Here is a 24,974-nt window from a genome sequence, read left to right as displayed (position 1 = left end):
ACAAGCAATAAGCCCTGGGGTTAGTGGGGTTAGGAGGCTGCCTTGGCCCCAGTCACAGGAACTTTTACCAGCCAGACTGTGAGGGGAGTTGGGTATCTGAGCTCAGAAAGATCTAGGGAACCTGCTGACAAGGAACATTAGACCAGTTATGCTGGGGAAACATGGGCCAGGGCAAGAAGGATCCAGCACATGCCCAGGGTGTGCAGAAGCTGTGGGGCAGAGGACATTGTTGGCTGTGGGCACTTACAGGAGGCTGGACGTCTTGGTTTCAGTTCCAGGCAAAAGGGGAGAACTGAAGTTAGACCTGAGGCCAGAGGCACTATCTCCCATAACCCAGGACTAGAGGTGATTACAATAATAAGCTGCTACAAATAAAAAAATAAAGAGGTAAAGGAAAAAATCCAACCATAGACAGATACTATGGGAATATAGAAGACTGGGGTTCATCTTCACAGGAGGATACCGAAGCAAAGAAACCCTCTTTTAGCCCAAAGAGTAACGTCAAATGGTCACCTGCCCAAAAAAGAATTCATAGGAGAACTTAAAATAGATTTTAAACATCAAATGAGAGACATTGAGGACAAAAAAAAAAAAGAACAATCCAAGAAAAACAAGAAGATTATGAAAAGAAAGTCAACCAATTAGAAAGGGAGAACCAGAATCTTAAGAAAATGACTCCTTGAAAATCAGAACTGGGCAAGGGGAAGCCAGCAATGTTATAAGAGATAAAGAAATAATAAAACAAAATATAAAGAATAAAAAAACAAAAGAGATACGAAATATCTCATAAGAAAAAAACAACTGATCTAGAGAACAGACTAAGAAGAGGAAAACACAAGAATAATGGGACTACATGAAAGCTACTATCAAAAAAAGGATCTTGATACAATAATACAAGAAATAATTAAAGAAAATTATCTTGAAGCATTAGAACAAGAGGGGAGAGTAGAAATAGAAAAAATCCACTGATCACTGCTTGAAAGAGATCCTACAAGGAAAACTCAGAGGAATATCATAGTCAAATTCTAAAACCTCCAGTTCATGGATAAAATATTATTAGCAACAAGAAAAAAACAATTTAAATATTGTAAGGGACAAGGTATCATGTTCCCACAATTTAAGACAACCTTTTGACATCTTATAACATCAGCAAAGAATTTGGTAATAACGTAAGAGCTCCCACAATTGGAGATAACCTTTGACATTTTACAACATCAGCAAAGAAGTTGGTAATAACAAGTTACATTGTTTTAACAAGCTTGTAAAACCTTGCAAAAACAGGAAAAGAGGGGAAAGGGTAAGCCAATGAGAAGGGCCCTAATCTTTTAATAGACCCCAATGTTCTAGAGAGCAGAACCAGCTTTAACCAACCCTAAATAGGACAAATGGCATGGGCTTTTGGAACTGCTAGCTGATATAATATTAACTGTCACACCCCGCATAGAATTAGAGCTTCATTAACTATCATATGCATCATATGACAAGGGATGGGGGGACATGTAAGATTCTAACCCTGAAAGGAACAGACCAATCAGGGCTTGGAAAGGAGTCATGGCTTTCTAACAGTATACAACTCTCGCTTCCGTATTCTACACACTCTCTTCCGAGAGGTGCGTCCAGTTCTCTCGCAAGAACCAAAATAAACGATTCTTCACTCATTCCTAGCTTAGTTTCGTTTTTAACTAGAAGGTTTGATTTCTCAGAGTGATACAATGCAGGGGCAATTGGCTGCGGGAGCTCACCAAGGCTTAATCCTCCACTCTGCTCTGAGGGTCTCTAAGGTCTCATTTCTAACAATATGGCAGTGCCACAATTAGAATCACAAAAGATCTTATAGCAGTGACCCTAAAAGACTGCAGGTCTTAGAACACTATTTATTGAAGAGCAAAAGAACTGGGGTTCCAGCCAAAAATATCACGCTCACAAAGTTAAGCATAATTCTGAATTAAAAAATAAATAGACATTTAATGCATCATCAGACTTTCAGGATTTTGTTAAAAAAGAAAAAAACCCCTGAATTTAATAGATTTGACATACAAGAACGAAGAGAAATATAAGGTACCCACCAAAGACTAATTACAAGAACTCAATAAAGACAGACTGTTTACCTTTTATGTATGTAAAATGTAAAATCTATGATTGTTATTAATAACTGGTTAGCTTATAAGAAAGATTGGGGTAAATCTGGGTGTGATGCGATTTTTAAAAGTAAAAGCGTTTCGGAAGAGCTAAAAAGAGTAATTACTTTATATAAATGAGGTGCAAGAGGAAAAACCAACACAGAGAAATTAGATGGGGAAGGAGAGCTGGTGTTTCTGGAAACTGACTTTCAGTGGGAATGAGTTGAAGAGGGAACAATACATATCTATCTAGAAGAGTATAAAAATCTTCTAAATTAGGAAAGAAATAAAATGCAAGGGGGACAGGTAGGGGAAGGGACAAGGGAGGGAGTTTTAGAGGGAACAGTAAGGGAATAGGTTAAAGGCGGATCTAACAGAGTATTTAGATTAATGGGATAAGGGAGGGATGGGTGAGTTAATTAATAGGAGGTCAAGGTGGCAGGTAGAAGTAAACTACAAGAATCAGGAGGAATAGGAAATAAGAGATACATACAAACATAAAATAAAGATCAGGAGTAGAATTTGTTAGGGAAAAAGGGAGCAGGAGTGGTAACCATAATCTCAGACAAAGTTAAGGATAAAATAGATTTAATCAAAAGAGAAAAATAGAGAAACTACACTATGTGTCAGCCATATTTATCAACGTTATTTTGGAATATTTAAAACAACTAGACAGCATAAGGTAGGAACATTGCGGTGGGATAGGAAATGATGAGTTGGTGGACTTGAAAAAATATAGAAAGACTTGGACTTATGAAAGAAGAGATTATCCACCCTCAGAGAAACAGAGGATAAATAAGTATAGTACAGTCTTACATAGATGCATATGAATGTATATGTCTATATATGACTATGATTATAGATGTCTAAGTATACACATGTATATACTTGCAACAAAACAATTAAAAGTAAAATTAATAATATAATGACCTCAGTGGAAAGTACATGCAGTATTTCATATATGTATTAGGCCACTCACTACTCTATTTAAAAAAAAATTAACAGAAAATCTATTTTTTTCTCCATCTCATCTCCCACCCATTAAGAAAAGAGAACAATATGTCATAACAAATATGCATAGCCAAGCAAAAAAAATTTTCTCTATGGCTTTATATGAATATATGTCTCATTTTGCACCCTAAATCAATCACCTTTCTGTAATAGACAGCCTATTTTATCATGTGAATGATTAATGTATAGAACAAAGTTCTGGCAGTTTTCAAAGTACTTTTTTTTTACATTGCGGTTGTTATTATAAGTTGTTCTTTTGATTCTGTATAAGTTCATGTATGAACTTACCATTTATTTTTGAAATCATCTATTTCTTCATTTCTTACTATACAACAGTACCATTATTACATTCATGTATGGTAAATTATTCAATCTTTCCTCCACTGAAGGGAATTTCCTTAGTATGCTGGTTTGTTTGCTTGTTTGTTTTTCTTGCCAACACAAAAAGAGCACCTATAACTATTTTCGTACTTACAGGATTTTTATCTTCTCTGATCTCTTTGGGACAACAGGCCTAGTAGTGGTATACCCGAGTCAAAGGGTATGCATTGTATAGTAAATTTTCATGTAATAATTCCAAATTGCTTTCCACAATGGCTATACCTATTTACAAGGCCATCAATGTCCCGGCTTTCCCAAATCCCAATCAATATTTATCATTTTCTTGTTTTGGCCTTTTCACCATTCTAATGGGTATGAGGTACAATCTCAGAATTGCTTTAATTTGCATTTCTTTAATTAATAGTAATTTGCAGCGTATTTTAATAAGGTCATATATACCCTAGATTTCTTCCCTTGAAAATTGTATATCTTCACACTGAGAAATGGATTTTTAAAAAAAGTAGTCTCAATCAATTCTTTATGTACCTTAGAAATGAGACCTTCATCTGAGAAACACGCTGCAAAGATTTTTCTACCTTTTGCCTCATTCTCTTCTAATTTTAGTTACATTAATTTGCTTATGCAAAAAGCCTTAAATTTTCTGCAATCAAAATTGTTTCATGTTCTGTGATCCAATTTCTTGTTTGGTTATATTTCTCCTATAAAAAGAGCAGATATGTTTTTGTTATTTGGCTATGATATGATATTTTATATCAACTTAAGTCACACACTCATTTTTAGTTTATAAGCTCTGAGTTACTAGTCTAAATCTAATTTCTCCTATTTCTATTCCAATTTCTGGAAAGCAATTTAGAATTATACATGAAAATTTACTATGCAGTGCATGCCTTTTGACTACAATGTAGTCTCTTAGCCCATAAGGCTAGGGGATTAACAGGAAAGATCCCTTTTGCTGTGGCTGAAGGGGACCAGTACAGGAAGGGAGGGGTCACAGCAAGCCAGTGGTAAGCCCCACCTCAGCAAACTAGTAACCAAGGCCCTAGCTCCCAGCACAGGAAGGTTAGGACAGTGTGCCCTGTGCCACAGAAGCAGAGATCAACTTTAAAAGCCAGAAAAAGGGCAAGCAACATGAGCAGAAAGCAACTTAAAAAAACAATGACCATAGAAAAGTATCTTGGTGACAGGGAAGATCAAAACACAAATTCAGGTGAGGATAACATTGTCAATATACAGACATCTGAAACCTCAGAGGGGAATGTGAACTATTCTGAAGTCCAAAAAGCCTTCTTGGAAGAGCTCAAGAAGGATTTTAAAAGTCAAATAAGGGAGGTAGAAGAAAAATTGAAAAATTCATTTTAAAAAAATGGAAAAAAAATACACTGAAGAAAACAACTCCTTAAAAAGTAAAATGGGCCAAATGGAAAAGGAGATAAAAAAGCTAATTAAAGAAAACAATTCATTAAAAATTAGAAATGGGCAATTGGAAGCTAATGACTCTATGAGACATCAAGAATCAGTAAAACAAATCAAAAGAATGAAAAAATAGGAGAAAATGTAAAATTCCTCACTGGAAAAACAACTGACCTGGAAAACAGATCCAGGAGAGATAACTTAAGAATCACTGGTCTATCTGAAAATTATGATGAAGAAAAGACCCTGAGCAGCATCTTTCAGGAGATCATCATGGCAAACTGCCCTGAAGCCCTAGAATGAACCAGAGGGTAAAACAGTCATTGAAAAAATCCACTCATCACCTCCTGAAAGAGATTCCAAATTGAAAATGCCAAGGAATATTGTAGTCAAATTCCAGAATTATCAGGTCAAGGAGAAAATCGTGCAAGCACCCAGAAAGAAATAATTCAAATATCATGGAACCACAGTCAGGATTACACAGGACCTTGCAGCTTCCACATTAAAAGATCAGACAGCTTGGAAAATTATATTCTGTAAGGCAAAGGAGCTCGGATTACAACCAGGACCCAGCAAAATTGAGCATAATCTTTCAGGGGAGGAAACGGACATTCAATGAAATAGGGGACTTCCAGACTTTCCTGATGAAAAGACCAGAGCTCAATGGAAAATTTGATCTTCAAATACAAAACTCAATAGAGGCATAAAAAGGTAAACAGGAAAGAGAAAAAAATAAAACATGTCATTCAATAAGGATAAACTATTTACATCCATACATGGAAAGATGATACTTTCAATTCTTAAGAACTGTAAATTTATTACAACATTTAGAAAGGATATACATAGACAGAGGGGGTGGGTTTAAGTCAACTTTGATGTTATGGTAAAAAACCTAATGAAGTGGTGAAAAAGAACTGTAATGGGAGAAGAGGAAAGGAGGAAGCAGAAAAGGGTAAATTACATTACATGAAGAGGCACAAAGACATATTACAATAGAGTGAAAGAAGGTAGGGAGATAAGCATTGTTTGAAGTTTGCTCTCATCAGACTTGGCTCAAGGAGGGAATAACATACTCAGTAGTTAGGTATAGAAATTTAACTTGCCATACAGGCTGTAGGAGAGGAAAGGGGAAAGAAAAGGGAAGGAGGGATAGAAGGGAGGGAAAAAGTAGTACGAGAAAAGGGAAAGAAAAAGGAGGGCAGAATGAGGGAGGTGGTGGTCAAAAGCAAAACTCTAGTAAGGAGACAAAGGGAAAAAAGGAAAAAGAAAAGCATAAACGGGGGAGGGGAGAATAGGATGAAGAGAAAAACATAGATAGTTATCATAACTGTGAATGCAAGTGGGATGAACTCTCCCATAAAACAGAAACAGATAGCAGAATGGATGAAAAACCATAATCCTACAACATGTTGTTTACAAGAAACGCATTTGAAACAGAGGGATACACACAGGGTACAGGTAATAGGCTGGAGTACCATGTATTATGCTTCAGCTGAAGCAAAAAAAGCAGTGGTAGCCAACCTGATACGCTGCTATGTAAATAAAAAGAATTAGATCAACCTGTTTAGTTGTAAGATACTGCCCCTTTTGAACAGGAACAATTCAGTTTATTATATTCTTAGAGAATTAGAGCACTGAGAAGTTAACTGACTTGCCCAGGGTCACACGGGTATTTATGCGTTAAAAGTATGACTTGAATCCAGATCTTCCTGGTTTGGAGGCCATTTGTCTATATACAATGCTACACTGTCATGAATATAAATAAAACAAAATGAACTAAGAAGACTAATGCTAGTTAGTGCCCATAAGCTCCAATACAAAAGTACAATACCTTAAAGTTCAGACTCTCTTTTATGATGCTTTTCCGAAGTTTTACCAATGCCTCACATTCTGCTGTAGCGTTCACACAATGGTAATCGCGTATTTCAGGGAACCCTCTTTTGTTTAAGAGCTCCTTTGTTATTTTGCTTATGGAGGCCTTTCTCTGTTTCTCATCAGAAACATCCAAATGTGTACCAACCAGAATCACTGGTGAGGAAGAAGCCCGAGCCTGTGGGGGAAAGCCATGAAACATGCAAGTTTAATTTAGAATTGGAATTTTCTTTTAACTCTGTGGAGGCTTACTCCTAATAGCACTGCTACCAGTGAAAACAGCATGAGTTTATTATAAGATTTTTTTAAAATCTGCAATTTAGTAATCTAACATTGTACAAATGCATTGCTAATCAATCAATAAGCATTTACTATGTGATGATGCTGTGCTAGGTTCAGGGCAAACAAATATAAGAAGTGACACAATTAATTCACATTCTCAAAAAAAGCAGAAGATAACAAGGAAATATAGAATAAATATAAAGGAAATAAATAAAGTAGTTAACTATAAGGTAGTCTGCGAGGAACGGTACTAGCAGTTGAGGGAACCAGGAATGATTTCATGTAGAAAGTGGTATTTGTAAAGAATTAAGGAATTCTATGAAGTAAAATTGAAACGTATATTCCAGGCACAGTGGGAAACCCAGTGCAAAAGTAACAGAGACAAGAGATGAAATGTTATATGAGTGATGAAGAGAGTTTGGCTGGATCAAAGTATGCAAGAAGTGGAGCAATGTCCAACAAGTGCTGGAAAGATAGGTTGGGGCAAGGTGGTAAAGAGCTAAAGATATCAAATAAAGATGAAAAGGACACACATGTACAAAAATATCTATAGCAGCTCCTTTTTCAGTAGCAAAAAACTGGAAAGTAGAGGGCTGCCTTCAACTGAAGAATGTTTTAACAAATTGTTGTATATGAACATAATGGAATACTGTTTTGCCATAAGGAATAATGAAATTGGAAACCAGATTGCAAAATGCTGAAGAGTAAGTGAGAAAGGAGTTTGACTGAGAACTTAGTTATTACAACAATTCTGTTGGCTTAAGAAAATGAGAGGATCTTGATTGGGCATTTATTAAAAAGCATGCTTCAGCTAGGGTTAGAGTTTTAAATACTATCCTCATCTGGATGCATATTATCTCTCCCTAATACCAAAAGTAAACCACTTAGTGAAGAATGGCACCGAGTCTTCCACCAATTCACCTAAGAAAATTTCAACTAAGATTTACTGAAATACTAACAGTTCAAACACAATATAACTTTGTCTTCTAAAGAGAAATGTCCAAAAGTGCTAGGGGACCCTGAAGAATTTTCCCAGTACGAGCATATTAACTGTGTCTGTGAAGAACAGCCTTGCATATAGTCCACATAAGCGTAGTTACATGGCACAGTGTCTGATAGAGGACTGGGCTGAGAATCAGGAAGATTCATCTTCCTGAGTTCAAATCTGGCCTCAGATACCTACTAGCTGTGTGACCCTGAGCAAATCACTTAATTCTGTTGCCTCAGTTCCTCACTTGTAAAATGAGCTGGAGAAGGAAATCGCAGACCAATGTCTTTGCCAAGAAAACCCCAACTGTGATCACAAAGAGTTGGATGCAACTGAAATAACTGAACAACAGAATCCATAGACCTCTCACCAAGAAGTTGGTTCTTGAGCTAAGACATAGATAATGTCTTCACATTATGTACCCAACTCCTATTTTAAGACCCTGTAAATGCTGTTAATTCAGTTCTCCAAATCAGCATTTTGCTTTCTTAGATGCTCAATGAATAAAGTCTTGTCAGTTTTACTTCTATAACACCTCTCATGTCCATCCCTGTGTCCCTATTCACATATACAATACACTGTTAAAAAGCCTTACACTATTATACATGATATTATAGAATATAGAATATCATCACAATGTTGTTGTTGTTCAGTCATGTCTAACTCTTCATGACCCTGTGGACCATATTGTGGGATTTTCTTGGCAAAGATAACGGAGTGGTTTGCCGTTTCCTTCTCCAATGGATTAAGAGTGGTTTAAAGGTTAGGTGACTTGCCCACGGTCACAAAGGTATTAAGTGTCTAAAGCTGGATTTGAACTCAGGTCTTCCTGACTCCAGGCCCAGAGCTCTATCCACTGAGCCATGTAGCTGCCCCATCATATTATATAAACCATTGTAAAGCCTTAATGTCAAACCCACATTACAACAACAGCCTTCTAACTGGTTTCTCTGCTTTCGGCTTCTATCCTCTTCATTCTGTCCAAAGGTACCAAAATCATATATCTTAAACAGAGGTCTGACCACATATGACACTGCCCATTCAACAATTGCCAGTGGTTATGCTATATTGCCTTCAGGATAAAATACTAATCCTCAGCCCAGATTTTAAGACCTTCCATAATATGGTTTCTACCCACCTGTCCAGTCTTATTTCATATTATAGTGGAGTCACATATTACATTTACTTTTCAATGGAGTCATGCATTACATGAAGAGTAGGGTCAAAGTCAGGGCAAAAACTGCACTGTGCAGTTGCCATGAAGGGCAGCCAGTATCTTTAAACTAGGTAGATGGCAAAGGGAGTAACTAGGTGGTGTGGTGGACAGAATGTTGGTACTGGAATCAGGAAAATCTAAGTTCAAATCCGGCCTCAGATATCTGCTAGCTGCATGATGCTGGACAAGTCACCTAACGTCTACAGCTTCCTCATCTATAAAATGGGGATAATAATAACATCTACTTCCCAAGTGTGTTGCGAGGATCAAATGAGATAATAATCATAAAGCTCTTAGCACAGGGCCTGGCATGTAGTAAATACTGTATAAAAGGAAGCAGCTAGGTAGCTCAGTGGATAGAGCACTCAGCCGGGAGTAAAAAAAAACCTGAATTCAAATCCAGCCTCAGACACCTATTGGCTATGTGACCCTGGGCAAGTCACTTAACCTCACTTTGCTTTAATTCACTGGAGAAGTAAACTGCAAATCACTCCAAGTAATCTTCACCAAGAAAACCCCATGGACAGTACTAGTGTTCTACAGTCTAAGAGGTCAGGAATAGTGGGATATGACTGAACAACAACAGACGGAAAGAGGGTAGAGTTTTTTAAAAATAGAGATTCTTAAACTTTTTTGTTATGTATCTCATTAGCAATCTGGTGAATACAGAGCCCTTCTTAGAAAAATGTTTTTAAATGTCTAAAGTAAAAAACACTCAGGGTTACAAAGTAAACCAATTATGTCTAAATAGTTATCAAAATATTTTTCTTAATCAAATTCAGACCTACTTCTTCCAAGTTAAAAATCCCTGGTTTAAAAGAATAGATTCTGTATCTGTAGGCATCTTTCTATGGAAACATGAATGTAAATTTTATTCTTGACTATACTCCAATCTATTATCAGTAGAAAGAATCAAGACTACTATTCAAACAAAGACAGAGATAAGGATAGGGACTAGACCTGGAAGGATACATCTAGTAATGATGGCTTGTACCATTCTTGAAAATTATGATCATATACTTGCCTAGAGCAGTGGTATCAGACTCAAATAGAAAGCAATACTTGTGAAAATCACAAATTATCTATGTAGCATTGTATTTTGATTTATTTTGTTAAACATTTTCCAACTACATTTTAATTTGGTTCTTTGCTACAAGTTTGACACCTATAGTACAGCATGGTTAAGTGACTGACCAATCACAAAACACTATGTGCCAAAAAATGACTTAGCTGATAAAAGAAAAACTGATTAAGGGGGAAAATACATTTTACTTAGATAATAAAGCTAGAGATGAGAGGGACCTTAAAAGTAATTGGGTGCACCCCCCTCATTTTACAGATGAAGAAAATGAAGAAGACAGAAGCTCAGAGTCATCTAAGTAGTGTCAGAAGGGACATTTGAATCCAGACCTTTCTGACTTGAACTCCAGTGCCCAGCACTTTACTTTACGCTTCTCACATAAGTGTGATTATATCAGGTTATCACATGCCTTCTTCCTTCTTCACTATGAGGAACAAAATAAGGTCAAAGTAGTGGCCTTGTTGCCAACCAGGATAGCTAGGAAGGTTAACTAAGGCTGTCCCTTTCAATAGCTCTACCAGCTTAAACCAAATGAATCCCTATGGGCATAAAGAGAACATTAGAATTATGCTCAGCACAGCAAGAAGCTCACACTTTTGAGAGCTGAGGACTCACTGAGGAAAGAACAGGATCCTCACATTGCCCATTTCACACATACTATGCTCATAGTACTATTTAAACTGTTATTTTTCTATTTTTTTAAGACCAAGCATGCATACTTCAAACCATTTAAACCAAATCTGTGCAGGAAGCAACTCCATTATACTCCACACTCTATACTATAGTTAAATATGCCAACTTTCTGTTCCCTATACATGACATCTCATCTCCTGCCTCATGCATTTTCTCAGGGGTCTGCTTAGTCTAAATTCCTCTTCTGCCCCTCTAGTAACTTCTTATAAAATATAGCCCAGCTTTCCATAATCTAACTTCCTATAAAATATAATCTAGCTTTCTTTAATGTACTTTATAGAAACTGATTTGTTTTTTAGATACACTTTGTATTTACTTATATGTGTAGATGTTATATCATCCATCCCTCACCCTGTCATCTCTCTCCAACATAAACTTTTTTTTTTTCTTGGTGAGGCAATCAAGGTTAAGTGGCTTGCCCAGGGTCACAGAGCTAGTAAGTGTCAAGTGTTTGAGGCCCGATTTGAACTCAGGTCTTTCTGACTCCAAGACCAAAGCTCTATCCACTGTGCCACCTTGCTGCCCCTAATGTAAACTTTTAAGACAAAGATTCTTTAATTTTTACCTTTGTGCATGGTAATTTAGAGGAGACAATTCTTCCGTCATCAGAGAAAGAGAAAATTTTCCGGGCTAAGACACATAAGTTTCTAGGAACTATAGTTCCAAAAAGACAATGTTGATTATTTTTATATGTTTTGATTGATATCTTCTCTATCTTACATCATCATACTTATCTCAACTATCTCTTCTTTTATATTTCTAGAGAGAAAAAAATCAGCGTAACTCAACAATACATAGAAAAAGTCCAAAAACATGTGCAATGTGTAATACCTGTAGACTTCCCGCATTCATGAAGAGATAGTTTGGCAGTGTTCTTTCATATCTTTTAATTTGAGTCCTGTTTGATGCATATAGTTCTTGTTACATTCATTTTTGATTTTTTGGTGTTTCCATTTAAATCTTTAGAGTAAGTAATTGTTTATATTGTTTATATTGTTTTCTTGTCTCTGATTACTTCACTCTGCATCAGTTCATATAGATCTTTCTATGCTTCTCTGATCATACCCATGATTTCTTATATAGCAAAGTAATATTCCATTTTATTCATGTACCACAATTTGTTTAGGCATGTCCCAAATTATGGGCATGTACTTTGTTTCCAATTCTTTCCTAATACAAAAAGTGTTGCTATAAATATTTTGATGTGTGGGAACTTTCACTGATGGTTCATAGGCATAAGCCTATTAATGGAACCCCTGCTTCAAAGAATATTGACATTTTACTTATTTTATTTGTATAATTCCAAATTGCTTTCTGAAATTGTTGTAGCATTTCATAGCTTACCAACATTGTATTAGTGTGCCCATCTTTCCACAATCCCTTAACTATTGCCAGTCTTTTGTCATTTTTGCCAATTTTTCAGGATGTGAGGTTGTATGGACTGTCATTTCTCTAATTGTTTGTGATTTAGAGCACTCTTTCATGTAGTTGTGAATACTTTGCAATTCTTCTTTTGAAAACTGTTCATATCTTTTTTACCATTTATCAACTGGGGAATAGTTATTAGTTATGTAACACATACATACATATGTACATACACATGATTTTTTTGCATTCATTAGTATTTCCATTCATTAATTAATACACATTAATTCATGTGTGGAAACTTTTGGTTTCAGATAATCTAAGTTACTTATTTTATTTCTAATAATTACCTCTATCTTTAAAGAAGCATATGATCTATTTCTCTTCTAGTGTTATAGGATGATCTCGTAGCACTTTTATATATTGTAGATCTTTTGTTTTCCCAAATGAATTATTATTTTATCAAGATCTATAAAGTATCCTTTGGTAATTTGATTGGCATAGCATTAAAAGTGCAATTTAATTTTGGTAACATTGCTATTTTTATTATATTGACATGGCACTGAATATTTCTCCAGTTATTTAAGTCGTTCCTTATTTCTTTAAGGAGTATTTCGTATTTGAATTGACAAAGTCTTTTACGTACTTCAGTAAGCTAGTTAGCTAGAATGGGATTTCCTTTTCTATTATTTCTCCTTTTGTTTTGTTATTATTATATAGAAATGCTATTGATTTTTGAAAGTTTATTTGTAGTCTGCAATTTTACTGAAGCTTTTGTCTCAATTAGTGTTACCTCCTCTTTACCTATCTTTATGCCTTTAATTTCTTTCTCTTATCTTATTATTGTTATTAGCCTTTCCAGAAAGATACCAAATAATAGTGGCCATTCATGTTTCACTCTCTTATCTACCAGGAAATGCTCTAGTGCATCACCAATGGATGTGATGCTTGCTTTACGTTTTAGATGGCTGCTTTTCATTATAAACATATAAATATATATATACATATACACATATATACATACATGTATATACACACATATATGCATACATATACACATATACATATACAGACATACGTATTTATAAGACCACTTCTCTATGCCTACACTTTGTAAGTTTTTTAGCATAAAAGAGGGTAGTACTTTGTCAAAGGCTTTATCTTAGTCTTTTTTAAAGTGGTCCTATTCCCACTGGTGCTCTTCCCCTCACCCCTTATCCATTCCTCTCTTCTGCTCTTACATTTATCTGATTATCTAATTCTTCCTATTCATGTAGATTCTTCCTTAAAAGAACTAGTATAGTTCACTAGTTTTAAAAATTTCACTTTTTGTATCACTTTTCCAAAAAGGATGCCTCTTACTCTCTTCATTATCTGTCCTCTCTGTCTTTATAGACCACAGTTCTCAGATTCATGACCCTTATAATTACCTGGTCTCTCTCTCTTTTCTCTGCATTCCTACTGCAACCAGAGCTTCAAACATATCCATTCTAGGCTGTCTCCTCTAGTCACTTCTTGCCATAGCCTTATAGAGCTGGTGCCATGAATTTCCCTTTTCCATTGTACCTCATTCCCAAAACAATTTCAATAATTGCAGGTGTCAGAGAAAACACTGTCCCACAGTGGGGCTCCTTCCCCATCATATCCCTGATTATACAGTCCATCACTGATATATAACCTTCCCTGGCTACATTTCTTTCTCCATTTGCCTTACAATCTCCTCCCTGGGTCAAAGCTCTCACATACTCCCAGGTGCCAAATGTCTGTAGGAATTACATCTTTCCAACTTGCCTCCTCCTGAGGCAGGAGGAGCAGGCTTTTCAAACAATATACACCCAACACAAGATTCCCTTCTGGCTTTACAGGATATCTCTTCACCCACAGGAGCATTCATCAATGAAAACCCCTACTGTGACCACAAGACCTGCTTTCTTTTTCCTACTTTTCAATTTTTCCCCCCTCTTCCTCTTCATCTATTCTCCTGTAAGAGCTTTCTTTTTTCTGACACCATAGGGGTCATCACTTTCTTCTCATTCTTTACATTATATTTGGCTATTCTATTCTTTCCTTCACTTTGGTGTTTAGGATTTTTGTATTATAATATTTTTCTGAGAGACCTTAAAAATTATCTCTAGGCATCATGTCTTTGAAATCACTACATTTTGTCTGCATAGCGAACATATTTTCTTTTAATGCTGCTTTTTCCTTCTCTGTTTCTAGATTGTTCTTCACTTTTATACGTTTGCGTACCAAAACTATTGTTCTCTCTTTTGTTACTTTGGTGAGGGTTGCCATTGCAGATTACAGGTTTTTATTCTGCCTATTATTTTTGTTGTATAGGCCATAAATTCTGTTTTCTTAATTCTCAGTTCTCTTTTGAACCACTTAGGATTAATGTATTGTGATTCCACTTTGTCCTCATATTCCCCAGGGTCTTCTGTCTCAACTGTCGGATCATTTCCCTTTATTTTGCAGTACTTATTTATAGATGCCTGAACTTGTTTTACTTTACTGAAAGCCATATTTCCTTATGTTGTTAATTTTTTTCCTTCAGATTTATCTGTTTAGGTTGGAGGTCTTTAAGTTTTCTTTTTCCTTAGATCTTTGGTAATTTGAGTTTTTTTCCCCCTGATTTTCCTCCATTCATTTTCTTACTTTCCCCTTTCTGACAGTGGTTTCCTCGCGATCTGGATCTCAAAGCATCTCAGCCTCTTCACATGCTGAGCAATTCATGATTCATTAGACTAGTTTCTCTACCCCAAGTGACTTTTCACTGTTCTGAACTGGGTAAAATGAAGCCTTTGACTGTGAGGAAATCACAGAAGCTTGTAGCAGCTAAAGGGAGAAGTTAGTAAAGTTGGTTAAAAAAAAAACCCTCTGCCCACACGCTATCCAAGAGGAAATAGCTAGTTTTCTGATAATCTAATCTAAACATATTTAACTCCATACTTGGGATAGTAGGTGACATAGCATAGGACCTGTAATGAGGAAGATATGACTTCAAATCCAGCTTCAAACACTTACTAGCCTTGTGATTTTGGGCAAGTCAATGAACCTCTGTCTGCCTAAGTTTCACCATCTGTAAAATGGGGATAATAACAGTATCTATCTCCCAAGATTGTTGTGATGATAAAATGGTTATCTGTAAGAGCTATAGAAATGCTAGCTACTATTTGCATGCTCAGCATTTAATGGAGTGTCTTGAATAAGGGATGCATTTACCTGTGTTGAACTGAATTGCAATTTCTAGAAGGCTATTCTTATGCTTCTTGCAAAAACTGAGGAAATTTTGGTCAACCCCAGAGAATAATTTCTATGTCATTTCTTTTTCTCTTCAAACAGCTGATATTTTTTAAGCCTATGCACAGAGACTGAACAGGAGTAGATGAAAGTCCAAGTTATCTGGGTCATAGATAATATTCAGGATAAATATGATAACTTTCCTCCCTCTGTTTTATTGGATGACTGTCATTAGTATTTATGGTAAAAAAAAATCATCTAGAGATCAAACTTTTGATGATGAGCTTCTCCAAACAGACTAGTTCTTCAACCATATACATACAAGTCTGTTACTGGGACCACACCTGAAACCTTTCCAGCCTGGTAAAAACCACCCAGATCTTAAGAAACCAGCTATCACTTATATGCCATGGTGAGCAATCAATTAGTAATTCAGTGAAATGATAACATTAATAATTATTATTATGTTTGGCATCAGTCTTTTTAACACATGATAACATTTTAGTTATCCATTAGATTGTTCCGAAGGATTTCTTTCCTTTTTTCTTTTTTTTTTTTTTTTTGGCTAGGCAATGGGGTTAAGTGACTTGCCCAGAGTCACACAGCTAGTAAGTGTTATGTCCCTAAGGCCAGATTTGAATTCAGGTTCTCCTGACTTCAGGGCCAGTGCTCTATCCACTGTGCCATCTAGCTGTGCCCTGAAGGATTTAATAAATTCCTAAGAATATATTTTGGTTTTTGTTTAAAATGAACATCTCTGAATAAACAAGGAAAATATCAAAGTAACTAATAATCTATATTTTTCACTAAGGTCTATGAATTAAAACTTTGGATCTTCTGAGTCTAAATAAGAAATTATTATATCGGCCTCATTTACCTGAAAAAAATTCATCTGACAACCTCAATTATGTAGAATGTAGTTGAAAACCAAGAAGTACCCAAAATACTCACCACAATCAAAATAGTCATCACAAAGTCTATGTACTTACATATTTATTCTTTTTTAAGACACAGAACAATAGTTTTCAAACATAGTATATAACATACAATTTTAATAACAAAAATTCTGGCTCATCAAAAAAAATTAAAACTATTTTAGTATGCTCCATGTAACAAAGCATAGAAATATATGTATTTAGAAACACTATTATAAAAAATAGTTCATACAAAATAGCACTGCTTCCTATAAAGGAGTGATCTTCAATTATATAGAAAATTTACCTCTATGCCATGTTTCCTACCACTATTGAATAAATGAGGTATTAACTATACTACACAGTGAGTTATTAAGAGTTGATGCTCACAGAATATTTATTTAAAAGGTAATATTTAGAATTTTATTTTCATTTTTTTCGACTAGGGGTTTTAAAGAAGCCATATAGGGAGAGATTTCAGGGGAGGTCTAGGAATTTGGATGGAAAAATATTACATCTTTATCTTCTAACTGCAATTTAGCACCAAACCCGGCTTTAGACCATTTACATAACCAATCACAGATTGTGGCCTGCTCAAAAATATCATGTTACTAAATTACTTAGAATATCTACTAAGGCAAATGGCACATATGTTGTTTTACTATATTAACCTTTCTTTAAAATGTATTGATTCATGAAGCAACAACAGAAAGTAATTGCTTTAAATGAATTTATGTAAGACCAAATTATTTAGAATTTTAAAAGAAATTATTTGAAATTCTTAAATTGTTGGAGTCACCTTAATGTTGAAGAGCCACGGCTTCATAGCATCTACTTCAGCATGTCCTTTGCTAAGATCATATACAGCAAGATATAATGCTCGTTGTGTCATAAAGTGAGGGTGAGTGCTGTAGAACTCTTCTCGTCCTAAATGAAAGAGTCATACATGTTTTCCATGCCTGTAAACCACAAGCAACTATGCATTTCTGATATAATAACGATTGCTATTTGACAGAATGTGATTTCAGGGGTGTGGATACTCCCCCTTCACTGACACACTGAAACCACAACAGATAGTTCATGCCATATCATAACTAGATTAGAGATTTCAAGAGATCATCTTAGAACAAATGACTGGAAAAGAACTTAAAGACCACCTAATTCAACCCCCTCATTATACAGATAAGGAAAGTGAAGCCCTACAAGGTTAAGTGATTTGCCAAAGTTCACATGAATGTCAAAAATATACTCAGACCCCAAATCCAGTGTTCTTTTCCTAAACCCATCTTTTCTCTCTACTACACCATGTGACCACTTAAAAAATTTGATTTTCAAAAAGAAGAAAACTAACTTACCAAATTAAAAAAAAAAGAAAATATGAATTCATAGGTTAAATGTTAAATGACTTGTCTAAGATCACAAGTAAGAGCAAAAGACATGATATTAGTTTATCATCGGTTCATATTTGACATATTTCCAGTTCTGACAGATCCTACCAGACTTATGGTTTCACTGACATAGGCTTCAAAAACAGAAAGTCACTTCTGTGCCAAAATGAAGTACTGCAGCAAGATCTGGCTGGACAAATTAACCTTGAAAATGAATTGTCATTTTAAAAGAGAGAAATAGGGGCAGCTAGGTGGCACAGTGGATACAGCTCTGGCCTTGGAGTCAGGGGAACTTGAGTTCAAATCCAGCCTCAGACACTTGACATTTACTAGCTGTGTGACCCTGGGCAAGTCACTTAACCCTGACTGCCTCACCAAAAAGAAAAAAAATAAAATAAAAAAAGAGAAATAACTGCTTTTTTATTAGGGATTTTCAGAATGTAAACTAGAGTTTAACATGTGTGATCTTTTGGCCCATACCCCCACCTTTTGCCAGCTATCTCCACCTCACTGCTATCTCTATTACAGTAGCTAAGGCATGACCGGTAGAGCTGAGAAAGAGGCAATAGTCCTAGGATTCTTCCTTTTCCCACCATCAGTCTTATTTCATGTGTTTTAAGAAAAAATAAATGGTTTTCTAAATCCTGTACTATGAATTCTCTTCAACATATTATGGATCTGTGATTTCACTGGTATATGTAGTTACCTCCAAACTGTAGCCAACAATTCCTCTACAATTTATAGAACTTTGGGAGTTACTAAAAACAAAAAGACTGCAACTAATATGGCAATGAGATTTTCCAAATTTATCTGGAGTGCTCCTCAGATGACAACATACAATCCACCACTAAACCCATAGTCAAAACCTTGCTGGTTTGGTAGGATCTACTAGAGTTTTTCATCCTACCAGTTCAACCTTTGAGAAAACAGTAATTTCCATATGCAACGCCATGATAAGCAGTCGAAAATGTTTGCTTCTAGTGTCAAACACTATTAATGATTTGATAATAATATCAAAAGCTTTATATAATTAATTAGCAAATGCTGAACTAAATGAAACGTTTGAAACGACTACCTGAAAAATCCCAGACATTCAGTATCAGTTCTTTCTTCCCTTTGTTCCTCAGCTGGATCGACCAATCTTTTACATCTATGCCTATTGTAGTACTTGGTGTACTCAAATCTGTTCTTTTATATTTCATTAACTGTTGCAACAATGTAGTTTTTCCACTGCCAGTATTTCCCACAACCATAAGTTTCATTCGATTATAGGGCACTGCCTTTTTCAACCTCTGTTGAAGAAACCTGTCATTTCAAAGAAAATGTTAAAACAATATACTACTATAGCACTATCATTTCAATTAACATTTATAGGTATTATTTTTGCCATATAATTTCAACTTTTGAATAATTTGAAGATAACATTTAGCACAGTCTGCATTTCAGAGGATATCTCATTTATCTTAAGAAAATGTTTTTTGACGTTCTGATGTTTTGAAAGATACAAGTTTTCAGTGGTATGGTTGCTCTCTTCACCAGTGCTAACTGTAACTCCTCCACATTTCATGAGGTGCTCAAACTACAATAAGCATTCATTAAACATTTACTAAGTGTCAGACACTATGTTAAGGACTGGAGCAAAGAAAGGAAAAATATGGTCTTTTGTCCACAGAGACTTCACATTTTAATGATGGAAATAGCATGCAAACAACTATATACATACAAAATATAGAATATAAATGGAAAGGAATCTCAGAGTTAACACATAAGCAGTGGGAGGAAGGGAGAAAAGAAGAAAAACAGGAAAGGCCTTTTACTAAAAGTAGTTATTCAAGAGGACAAAGAGGACAAAGAACATTCTAGGCCTGGTGAAAAGGCATAGAGTTAAGAGATAGAGTGTCTTGTTTGAGGAGTAGCAAGAAGGTAAGTGTTGATTCATATGAAGAGTATTTAGGAGTAAAGTATAAGAAGAAAGGGAAGAAGGGGTCAGATTGTGACAGGTTTTAAAAAGACAGAGGATTTATATTTAATTCTAGAGGTAATGGGGAGCTACTGGAGTTATTGAGTAGGGGGTTGGCATGATCAGGGCTGCACTTTAAGATCACTTTGATGGCTGAATGGAAGATGAAGTGGAGAAGGAAGAGATTTGAGGTAGCGAGACCAAGCAGCAGACTACTACAATAATCCAAGTATGAGGGAGTGATATAACAGAGTAGCAACTATATATATAAGAGGATAAACAGAGAAGTATAACAAGAGATGTTGCAAAGGTAGAAGTGGAAGGCCCTGATAAAAGAATGGATATATGGATTGAATCCAAATGAGAAATCTAATATAACAGTAAGGTTGTGAGACCTGGAGTAGGAGACTAGAGTGCATTTAACAGTAGTAGTGAAATGTGGAAGAAGGGAAGGTTTGGGGGAAAGATGATATGGTTCTATTTCAAATACACTGAATATAGATGTCAAATAGGTAGTTGGTGATATGAAACTGGAGATTAGGACAGTAGCTAAAAATGTTATCACATTTTAGTGATAAGTCTTCACATTTAATGAGACTGGGCAACAGAAGATAGAAAAACATTCTATATTCAAAGATTTTCCAACCTGATGAGACCTACCACAGCCTGTACTCTTTTAGTATAGTCTTCAAGAATTCAGAGTGATTATACACACACACACACACACACACACACACACACACACACACACACACAGAGCAATAAGGCAGGAAACTGATTTTAAAGGAGGAATAAATTTTAATACTGCTAATGTAATAAATTAAAGAAATAGAAATATACATTTACATTATCACTATGGAAGCCAGTTTAATATATTCACTTCTACAAAAATTTATTAAAGGCCTGCTAGGTGCCAGGTGCTGGGATGGAATGACAAGAACAACACTCCAACTGAGGAAACAACATGTACATAGATCAAAAGGAATAGAGACTGAATCTGTCATTTCATTTGTACAGGGAACTTTTAAGTAAAAGAATTCCCTCAATAATGAAGCTTAACACCTCCTCTGAAACCTACTCTTAGAGAGTTGTCTAGAGCACTGAGAGGTTATGTGACTTGCCCAGGGTTGCACAGCCAGGATGTGTCAGGACAGGACCTGAATCTAGACATATCTGGTTTTAAAGCCAACTCTCTATCCGTTATACTTCATTGCCTCACTAACACAGAAAAATATATCACATAAAAGTATGTACATGCATGGATGTATAAAAGATAAAATAACTGGGAGAAGTCAAAAAACGACTCCTTAGGAGATGACCCTTGATCTGAACTTTGAAGGAAGCCAGGGATTTCAAGCTTCAAGATGAGCAAAGAGAATATCCCAGGAATGGGGGACACTCCATATTTTATAGAATTAATACATATAGGCATTTAAAAAAATATGTCAATTAGAGTTTATATTTTAAACTAGAGGCAAAGGGGATTCGCTGAAACTTCCTGAAAAGGAGAATAACATGACCAGATCATAGCGACCGATGAAGAACTGTAAAGGGGAGAGTCCTTTGGAAAGAGGAGAAATGATGATTGTAATGTTAGTAAGGAGATGTTTTGGGAATGGAATCAACAAGACCTGGCAATTAATTATATATGGGAGGTGTGGAAAGGTGAAGAGTCAAGGATAACTGAGGTTGCAAACCTAGGTGATGAGAAAGATGGCACACACAAAAAATCAGGGAAGATAGGAAGCCAAGTGTATTTAGAGGAAAAGATAATTACTTATGCCTTAGACTTGTTGAATTTGAAATACCTAAGGGACATCTATGCACTGATGTCTAGTAGGCAGTTATTGTTAGAAGCCTGCAATTCAACAGAAAGATCATGTCTTACATTCACATGGCTATACATTTATTTCTGTGAAATAATAATGATGAATACTGAAACAAATATAGACCCTTTCAAGAAAAGCTAGTTTTCAGAATGCATTGTAAATAGGTCATGTTAACATAATTCACAATAATGTCAAAATGTTTGTATAATACATAAATATAAAATATATGCAATAACTTGATTAAGCAGAACTAAACCATCTTTACTATAACAGTAGCTTTTATATAACATACTTTCTATCCATGCCCAAATTGAAATGTTTAAAGCAATTTAAATTTGTAGTTGCTAACAAGATTAGAATTGGATTCTAATGGATATTTCTTGGCAAATTTTCAAATAAACATAAGTTAGACTGAAAGACATGCAACACTTTTTTTAAATTTTCTGATGACTTTTAATGGAATCACAGGCATTTTTATTCAATCAAAAATAATCTTAAGAATCAGGCTCAGTGATAGTAGGCATAAGGCATCCTATTAATATCAGTTTAGCATGGGATTAAAGACATACACTAGTTATTCAATATTATAGTATATAGGAAAATGTCACAATGCTCTACTTTAAAACAGTACATATATAAAAGTTTACATATTTTTATAAAACAATTCTTTTAGAGAACCCTTCTGAAACAAAATGTGAAGGCTTCTAACTCTAAGAAGCAGAGTAAGATGAATTACTCATTCAACTCCCCAAGGAGAAGTAGAGTTACTGATTATTAATCAATGAACTGATTGATTAAGCATGGAACCTGAACACAAAAGGTATTTAAATGAAATACAATGAGTAAATGTACCAGGTGGTAACAATGTAATATATTTCTTTGTCTTATTTTAAGTTGGTTGTAGTAATTAATTACTATATTAATTCTTATTAGTTTAATAAAGAATTCATTTCACAAAAAAAAGCATAATGTAGCACAAAAGTACGTTATGTGCCATCTTCTTCATACCTTACAAATGTCAGGTCAATTCTACATTGTTTTAACCAGGCACCACCTAGTGGCAGCTATCTGAATTAGAAACAATAGTGCCTACGAGTAAATTAGATCACTCTTTGAAACCTATCTTAGCTAAACATAATCTACTTTGCAAAAGCAAACAGCATAAAAGCAAAAGCATACTAAAACTGTATGGTGGTTTTCAAATGCATTCTATGTCATAAGTCAAATATACAGTAAAATCACAGGCTGAGGGAGTATGAAATTAGAGAAAAAACAATTGAAAATAAAATATCTAACCTTATGATGTCTCTGGTCTTGCATCCTATATGCTTAAAATCAAAATTAAGATGCAATTCATCCAAAGGAAGGTCCCAGATTTTAGTTAACTTCCCCATTTCATTAGGAAAAGATCTCAGCTCCAAATTGTAACTCACATCAAGAGATGTTAAATTTTCAAGAAAACCAATTTCAGGAGGAATCTTAATGAAATTGACAAAAAAGAATGGGATAAAATCTTTTTGTGAAAGACATTTCATAAAGATGTAAGCAAAACTGTATAACATAAAGAATTAAGTAAACTGGAAGAGCCTTCAAAGTTAACTAATCTACTCCATTTGTCACTATAGTAAAACAAATTATCAAAACATTCTAAAATTTTCAAAAGATTTTTCATTTTCTTAATTTCCAGTTACTTAACATAAATCATATTGTCAAAAGAGTAACCCAATATTGCCTTTTGTTTTTCACAACATTTTCTTTGAAATTTAAGCTTCCTTGGTAACACGTTTCATTATCTCATAACCTTATATATCAGAAAGTTCATCTTACAGCACAACCTAAATTCTATCAACTGTGTTTTCATTTCCTTGCATTATTTTCTTTAGCAGAATTGGTAGAAATCCATTCACCACTACCTAATAGGAACACTTAATACTCGATTCTTCTATTAAGGTTCTCATTCTCTTATGTTAAATGACATTATAACCTTCAACCATTTTTAAATGTGAGATATGGATTTCTTTTAATACAAACTCCCATTGTAGGAACTCTGCATTAAAATGGATCACAGCTAGATAATGACTTAGTGATTAAATCCTAGAAAAGGTCTATGGAGGACCTAAGAGTTTAAGTGACTTCCCCAAAATTACAGAATATCAAGGGTAAGGGAAAAGATTCGAAAATGTCTTTGTGACTCTACTCTTCTGTTTTATTTTTTTTAAAGCACCAGTATCAACAGCTTTAATCATTTTAACTGTTTGAAATCAACTCTTTAATGATCTCCAATTGTCCGAGTCTTGTTCAGATTATAAGGCACAACAACGGTTAACAGATGTATAACAATAGCATTAACAAAAAATAGCATTTGTTAAAAAAGAAAACAAACATAGCCATTCAAATGCCCTTCTCGAACATAAGTAAAAACATGTTTAAAACAAAGGGGTGTTAATTTCACAATGGAGAAATATTAGAAGTTTTTCCAGAACAAATAAGGCAGAGGCACTTGCCTTCCCTATAATTACTTTATATTTGACATAGTTCTAGAAATGCTAGCTATAGCAGTAAGAAAAGAAAAAGAAGAAAAATAAGGTTGCAAATATTGATGAAAAGACAGAATTACTCCTGGTTTTGACATAATGGTTTGCTTAAAAAAAAAACACAATTTGGAACTATGCCCAAGGGCTATAAAACTGTGTATAACCTTTGATCCAGCAATACTTCTAGGTCTATATCCCAAAGAGATCACAGAAATGTGAAAATTACCTACATGTGTAAATATATTTATAGCAGCTCTTTTTGTGGTGGCAAAGAACTGGAAATTGAGGGGATGCCTGTCAGGGAATGGCTGAAAAAATTGTGGCATATGAATGTAATGGAATACTATTGTGCTATAAGAAATGATGAGCAGGCTGACTTCAGAAAAACCTGGAAAGACTTGTATGAACTTACGCTGACTGAAGTAAGCAGAACCAGAAGAATGTTATACACAGTAACAGCCACGTTGTATGATGACTAATGTTGATAGACTTAACCCTTCTCAGCAAAACAAGGATCTAAGACATCTCCAAAGGCCTCATGATGGAAAATGCTATCCACATCCAAAGAAAGAACTACGGAGTTTGAATGCAGATCAAAGCACACTATTTGCTATTTTTTTTTCTTCTGTTGTGTTTTGTTTCCTCTTTCTGGTGGTGCCTCCTATTGGTTCTAATTCTTCCTTACAACATCACTAATGTGAAAATATGTTTAATAGGAATATATATGTA

At 35.0% G+C, this 24,974-nt stretch overlaps 1 protein-coding gene across 1 annotated transcript in view; it reads right to left on the bottom strand.

Moving 5' to 3' along the window:
- The window catches only part of LRRK2 (leucine rich repeat kinase 2), a 204,874-nt gene that overhangs the window by 71,396 nt on the left and 108,504 nt on the right, over positions 1-24,974 (bottom strand). The window contains exons 28-31 of the mRNA XM_020973685.2: positions 23,008-23,189; positions 18,998-19,227; positions 17,334-17,461; positions 6,715-6,933 (exon numbers count right to left, since the gene is read on the bottom strand). Coding sequence (XP_020829344.1) covers positions 6,715-6,933; positions 17,334-17,461; positions 18,998-19,227; positions 23,008-23,189 — 759 coding nt within the window. The remainder of the gene's footprint in view (positions 1-6,714; positions 6,934-17,333; positions 17,462-18,997; positions 19,228-23,007; positions 23,190-24,974) is intronic.

This window comes from Phascolarctos cinereus, unplaced genomic scaffold (genome assembly GCF_003287225.1).
Source record: "Phascolarctos cinereus isolate Bilbo 61053 unplaced genomic scaffold, phaCin_HiC Scaffold_1;HRSCAF=81, whole genome shotgun sequence".
In the NCBI taxonomy this organism is placed as follows: Eukaryota; Metazoa; Chordata; class Mammalia; order Diprotodontia; family Phascolarctidae; genus Phascolarctos; species Phascolarctos cinereus.
The sequence above is the reverse complement of the archived record's forward strand: the minus strand, read 5'-3'. Positions and strand labels throughout refer to the sequence as shown.